General features: G+C 47.2%; 1 protein-coding gene across 1 annotated transcript in view; it reads right to left on the bottom strand.

Annotated features, from left to right (window-relative positions):
- LOC138363343 (uncharacterized) overlaps window positions 1–7,500 on the bottom strand; it is a 31,747-nt gene that overhangs the window by 1,429 nt on the left and 22,818 nt on the right. The window contains exon 4 of the mRNA XM_069322368.1: window positions 1–1,462. This exon is cut by the window's left edge and continues 1,429 nt beyond it. Coding sequence (XP_069178469.1) covers window positions 1–1,462 — 1,462 coding nt within the window. The remainder of the gene's footprint in view (window positions 1,463–7,500) is intronic.

Here is a 7,500-nt window from a genome sequence, read left to right as displayed (position 1 = left end):
ACACCATCACCTGATGACTGCCTCAGGTCCACACCATCACCTGATGACTGCCTCAGGTTCACATCATCACCTGATGACTGCCTCAGGTCCACACCATCACCTGATGACTTCCTCAGGTCCACACCATCACCTGATGACTTCCTCAGGTCCACACCATCACCTGATGACTGCCTCAGGTTCACACCATCACCTGATGACTTCCTCAGGTCCACACCATCACCTGATGACTGCCTCAGGTCCACACCATCACCTGATGACTGCCTCAGGTTCACATCATCACCTGATGACTGCCTCAGGTCCACACCATCACCTGATGACTGCCTCAGGTCCACACCATCCCCTGATGACTGCCTCAGGTCCACATCATCACCTGATGACTTCCTCAGGTCCACACCATCACCTGATGACTGCCTCAGGTCCACACCATCACCTGATGACTGCCTCAGGTTCACACCATCACCTGATGACTGCCTCAGGTCCACACCATCACCTGATGACTGCCTCAGGTTCACACCATCACCTGATGACTTCCTCAGGTCCACACCATCACCTGATGACTGCCTCAGGTCCACACCATCACCTGATGACTTCCTCAGGTCCACACCATCACCTGATGACTGCCTCAGGTCCACACCATCACCTGATGACTTCCTCAGGTCCACACCATCACCTGATGACTGCCTCAGGTTCACACCATCACCTGATGACTTCCTCAGGTCCACACCATCACCTGATGACTTCCTCAGGTCCACACCATCACCTGATGACTGCCTCAGGTTCACACCATCACCTGATGACTGCCTCAGGTTCACACCATCACCTGATGACTTCCTCAGGTCCACACCATCACCTGATGACTTCCTCAGGTCCACATCATCACCTGATGACTGCCTCAGGTTCACACCATCACCTGATGACTGCCTCAGGTCCACACCATCACCTGATGACTGCCTCAGGTCCACACCATCACCTGATGACTGCCTCAGGTCCACACCATCACCTGATGACTGCCTCAGGTCCACATCATCACCTGATGACTGCCTCAGGTCCACACCATCACCTGATGACTGCCTCAGGTCCACATCATCATCTGATGACTTCCTCAGGTTCACATCATCACCTGATGACTGCCTCAGGTCCACATTATCACCTGATGACTTCCTCAGGTTCACATCATCACCTGATGACTTCCTCAGGTTCACATCATCACCTGATGACTTCCTCAGGTTCACATCATCACCTGATGACTTCCTCAGGTCCACATCATCACCTGATGACTTCCTCAGGTCCACACCATCAGCTGATGACTTCCTCAGGTCCACATCATCACCTGATGACTTCCTCAGGTTCACATCATCACCTGATGACTTCCTCAGGTTCACATCATCACCTGATGACTGCCTCAGGTTCACATCATCACCTGATGACTGCCTCAGGTCCACATCATCAGCTGAGAACACCCCTGAGGTCAGGGGATGGCCTTGATCAAGATAAGTACAAGCTCAACCCGACAGGATTTCAACTGCATAATGACCCAACCACACATCAGAAGATGGTGAAACGACGAGGTCTCGGTCCGTCTTGGATCATTATCAAGTAGTGTGTATGAGACGATTTGATAATGGTCCGGGAGGGACCGAGACCTCGTCGCTTCTCCATCTTCTGATGTATGGTTCGGTCATTATATCTCCAGCCACGTTATTGTGACTCATCGTTTGCCTTTCAAGTGGTTGTCAGTAAGACATCACGATCGTAAGAGTACTTCGGATATTTTCTTGATTTTTCATTGTGTTAGTGTTAGTGTCAGTGTGTTAGTGTGTTAGTGTCAGTGTGTCAGTGTGTTAGTGTCAGTGTGTCAGTGTGTTAGTGTCAGTGTGTTATTGTCAGTGTGTCAGTGTGTTAGTGTCAGTGTGTCAGTGTGTTAGTGTCAGTGTCAGTGTGTTAGTGTCAGTGTTAGTGATTTCCTTTTTTGAGCTTTATTTTCTCTATATGTCCGTTCTTGTCTGTCTTTTCCCTCTGTTTCTCTCCGTCCCTATCGTGGTGTTACACACTTACAACAATCTGTTTTCACAATCGTTGTCTACCAAAGTTTCTTCCTTTCCCATATCCTCGAACCCTTTCCGTCGCTCTTGCACTTCTACACTAGCTTCCTATTACTGCTACTTTAATAAGAAGAAAGTTAAATATAATCTCTGGTTTACAGAAAATGGGTAAGAGTATGTGGTAAGAAACTGCTGGTTGACAGAAAACGGAATTCAAAGTATAAACATCAGAGTCCCCGGAAACTGTTCAGTCTCCTGCCGACAAATTTAAGAATGATCCTGGGGCAACATTGGAAGCTTTCAAGAGGAAAGTGGACAAGTTTCTGCTGGAGTTACCGGTTCATCTTGGCTTCCGGGTCCCCCGAGATATGGAGACAAACAGCTTCGCAGTCCAGGTAACGCTGACAAAAGTTCAGACGGCAGGAGTAAAACTTTTGAAATCGTCAACAATTAGCAAGTAATCAACAGGTTATAAGTGTCTCAGACAAGGAGAAAATTGGACGAGGCTCTCCAGGACGAGACACAGGGCGCGACCCTTGTTAATAATAGTTTTTTAACGAGTCTTTATTTTATGACATTTGGACCTGGGAAATGCAGCCGGATAAGACCTGATGACAAATAATGACGTCCTGCTTTCTACACTGCTTCTGCTCTTTCCTGCCTCTGCTTTTTCTTGCCTCTGCTCTTTCCTGCCTCTGCTCTTTCCTGCCTCTGCTCTTTCTTGCCTCTGCTTTTTCTTGCCTCTGCTTTTTCTTGCCTCTGCTCTTTCTTGCCTCTGCTTTTTCTTGCCTCTGCTTTTTCTTGCCTCTGCTCTTTCCTGCCTCTGCTTTTTCTTGCCTCTGCTCTTTCCTGCCTCTGCTTTTTCTTGCCTCTGCTCTTTCTTGCCTCTGCTTTTTCTTGCCTCTGCTCTTTCCTGCCTCTGCTTTTTCTTGCCTCTGCTCTTTCCTGCCTCTGCTCTTTCCTGCCTCTGCTTTTTCTTGCCTCTGCTCTTTCCTGCCTCTGCTCTTTCTTGCCTCTGCTTTTTCTTGCCTCTGCTCTTTCCTGCCTCTGCTCTTTCCTGCCTCTGCTCTTTCCTGCCTCTGCTTTTTCTTGCCTCTGCTCTTTCCTGCCTCTGCTTTTTCTTGCCTCTGCTCTTTCCTGCCTCTGCTTTTTCTTGCCTCTGCTCTTTCTTGCCTCTGCTTTTTCTTGCCTCTGCTTTTTCTTGCCTCTGCTTTTTCTTGCCTCTGCTCTTTCCTGCCTCTGCTTTTTCTTGCCTCTGCTCTTTCCTGCCTCTGCTTTTTCTTGTCTCTGCTCTTTCCTGCCTCTGCTCTTTCTTGCCTCTGCTTTTTCTTGCCTCTGCTTTTTCTTGCCTCTGCTCTTTCCTGCCTCTGCTTTTTCTTGCCTCTGCTCTTTCCTGCCTCTGCTTTTTCTTGCCTCTGCTCTTTCCTGCCTCTGCTTTTTCTTGCCTCTGCTCTTTCCTGCCTCTGCTTTTTCTTGCCTCTGCTCTTTCCTGCCTCTGCTTTTTCTTGCCTCTGCTCTTTCCTGCCTCTGCTCTTTCCTGCCTCTGCTTTTTCTTGCCTCTGCTCTTTCCTGCCTCTGCTCTTTCTTGCCTCTGCTTTTTCTTGCCTCTGCTTTTTCTTGCCTCTGCTCTTTCCTGCCTCTGCTTTTTCTTGCCTCTGCTCTTTCCTGCCTCTGCTCTTTCCTGTCTCTGCTCTTTCCTGCCTCTGCTTTTTCTTGCCTCTGCTCTTTCCTGCCTCTGCTCTTTCTTGCCTCTGCTTTTTCTTGCCTCTGCTTTTTCTTGCCTCTGCTCTTTCCTGCCTCTGCTTTTTCTTGCCTCTGCTTTTTCTTGCCTCTGCTCTTTCTTGCCTCTGCTTTTTCTTGCCTCTGCTTTTTCTTGCCTCTGCTCTTTCCTGCCTCTGCTCTTTCCTGCCTCTGCTCTTTCCTGCCTCTGCTTTTTCTTGCCTCTGCTCTTTCTTGCCTCTGCTCTTTCCTGCCTCTGCTCTTTCCTGCCTCTGCTCTTTCCTGCTTCTGCTCTTTCCTGCTTCTGCTCTTTCCTGCCTCTGTTCTTTCCTGCCTCTGCTCTTTCCTGTCTCTGCTCTTTCCTGCCTCTGCTCTTTCCTGCCTCTGCTCTTTCCTGCCTCTGCTCTTTCCTGCTTCTGCTCTTTCCTGCTTCTGCTCTTTCCTGCCTCTGTTCTTTCCTACCTCTGCTCTTTCCTGCCTCTGTTCTTTCCTACCTCTGTTCTTTCCTGCCTCTGCTCTTTCCTGCCTCTGCTCTTTCCTGCCTCTGTTCTTTCCTGCCTTTATCCTTCCCTGTCTCTGCTCTTCACTGCCTTTTCAAATCAAAGGATTTTAAAGACTTAAGTGATGATGAAATTCGATCCATATGGTAAAGCACCTGGCGTGGAACTATGTCTACCTTTGACTCCAATATTTACAACATTTCTAGACCAAGATAAAGTCCTCTAGATTTTAAATATGGAAATATCAACCCCCCCCCCCCCCACCATCTTCATGAAAAGCAGAAAGAGTTAAGCTGAAGACTTCTGGCTAATGAGGCGTAGACTCACTTAAGTCTAATGAGCCTTAGCCAGCGTGTGGGGATAATCCCAAGGGAGGGAATCAATCATTACTTGACAGTGGACAATTTTATAAAATAAACACAACATAATTTTGGTGAACAAATATATCTTGCCTTACTAACCTGCTCACATTTTTCGTAACGTTTACCAGCAAGTCAGACAAAGGACTTCCAACAGGTGTAGTAAACTTGGACCTCTGTACAGGTGTTGATAGGGTGTTGTGTGCAACAATGGTAAGGAAACTATAAGAACCTGGAATAAGACACCTGCATCACCAGCAGCAATCATCAGCACCACTGGCTACAATCACCAACACTACTAGCTACAATCACCTGCACTACTAACTACAGTCACCCAACACCACTAGCAACAATCATCAGCACCACTAGCTACAATTACCAACACTACTAGCTACAATCACCTGCACTACTAACTACAGTCACCCAACACCACTAGCAACAATCATCAGCACCACTAGCTACAATCACCAGCAGCACCACTAGCAAAACAATCAGCACCACTAGCAAAACAATCAGCACCACTAGCAAAACAATCAGCATCATTGGATACAATCACCAACATCACTAGCAACAGTCATCAGCACCACTAGCTACAATAACCAGCACTACTACCTACAATCACTAGCACCATTAGCAACAATCGCCAGCATCACTGCCCCTTGGGAATCTCCGCCAGCAGACTTTAAGTTTATGCATCTTGAGGAAAAAAGAACCAGACTAATCCTCATCTGCTACGTAACATTACACAGATACATATAGAAGTAAACATGGCATCCGACAGCTTCACTTACTTCACAGATGGATCAGTAGACCAGTAGGGACAAGAAACCGGAGCTGCAGTTAAAGCAGGAAACTCTGTAAATAGTTGGAGGCTCTTAAACGGGTGTTCAACTCTATAAACAGAGATGCTAGCCATTCAAAAGGCTTTGGAACATGCTCTTGCTGAACACCGACAACATGTTATCATACATACAGATCGAGAACTGCCATTGAAACCTTGCAACAAGAACACATATGTGATAACATACATCTGATCACAAGTGTCATATCATTAATGCAAACACTCAAACGACAAGGCCGACGGGTACTTATCAACTGGGTGCCAAGTCATGTGGGAATAATAGGAAATGACATTGCAGACGAAGCTGCAAAACTTGCAACTAAGAGAAGAAATGTAGACATTTACATGCCACAGAGTTTATCACAGATTAAGAAAGTAATTAGAAACAGAGCAATGCAAAAGATGTACAGTGACCACAACACAGCAGTTGCAACATCAGGATCTGCGGGTTGGTACAAGAATTCAACCACGAACCACTTATGTTGATGAAAGGGAGCAGTAGAGCAACAGACGTGCACTTTCATCGCATCAGGCTTGGATACCCATGTGCATGGGAAATAGTCTTACAAGTTCCGGAAGATGAGACACTTCTAGCAACAATCACCAGCACCACTAGCTACAATCACCAGCACCACTAGCAACAATCACCAGCACCACTAGCTACAATCACCAGCACCACTAGCAACAGTCACCAGCACCACTAACAACAATCACCAGCACCACTAGCTACAATCACCAGCACCACTAGCAACAATCACCAGCACCACTAGCAACAATCACCAGCACCACTAGCTACAATCACCAGCACCACTAGCAACAATCACCAGTACCACTAGCTACAATCACCAGCACCACTAGCTACAATCACCAGCACCACTAGCAACAATCACCAACACTACTAGCTACAATCACCAGCACCATTAGCAACAATCACCAACACTACTAGCTACAATCACCAGCACCACTAGCAACAATCACCAGCACCACTAGCTACAATCACCAGCACCACTAGCAACAATCACCAGCACCACTAGCAACAATCACCAGCACCACTAGTAACAATCACCAGCACCATTAGCAACAATCACCAGCACCACTAGCAACAATCACCAGCACCACTAGCAACAATCACCAGCACCACTAGCAACAATCACCAGCACCACTAGCAACAATCACCAGCACCATTAGCAACAATCACCAGCACCACTAGCAACAATCACCAGCACCACTAGCAACAATCACCAGCACCACTAGCAACAATCACCAGCACCACTAGCAACAATCACCAGCACCACTAGCAACAATCACCAGCACCACTAGCAACAATCACCAGCACCATTAGCAACAATCACCAGCACCACTAGCAACAATCACCAGCACCATTAGCAACAATCACCAGCACCACTAGCAACAATCACCAGCACCACTAGCAACAATCACCAGCACCACTAGCAACAATCACCAACACCTCTATTTACAATCACCAGCACCATTAGCAACAATCACCAGCACCACTAGCAACAATAACCAGCACCACTAGCAACAATCACCAGCACCATTAGCAACAATCACCAGCACCATTAGCAACAATCACCAGCACCACTAGCAACAATCACCAGCACCACTAGCAACAATCACCAGCACCATTAGCAACAATCACCAGCACCATTAGCAACAATCACCAGCAAACCTAGCAACAATCACCAGCACCACTAGCAACAATCACCAGCACCATTAGCAACAATCACCAGCACCACTAGCAACAATCACCAGCACCACTAGCAACAATCACCAGCACCACTAGCAACAATCACCAACACCTCTATTTACAATCACCAGCACCATTAGCAACAATCACCAGCACCATTAGCAACAATCACCAGCACCATTAGCAACAATCACCAGCACCACTAGCAACAATAACCAACACCACCAGCTACAATCACCAACACCACTAGCAACAGTCACCAGCACCACTAGCTACAATCACCAGCATCACTAGCACAATCACCAACACTACTAGCTACAATCATCAGCAC

The sequence above is a fragment of the Procambarus clarkii genome, chromosome 10 (genome assembly GCF_040958095.1).
Source record: "Procambarus clarkii isolate CNS0578487 chromosome 10, FALCON_Pclarkii_2.0, whole genome shotgun sequence".
In the NCBI taxonomy this organism is placed as follows: domain Eukaryota; kingdom Metazoa; phylum Arthropoda; class Malacostraca; order Decapoda; family Cambaridae; genus Procambarus; species Procambarus clarkii.
Note: the sequence above shows the minus strand (reverse complement) of the source record. Positions and strands in the feature narration are given on the sequence as shown.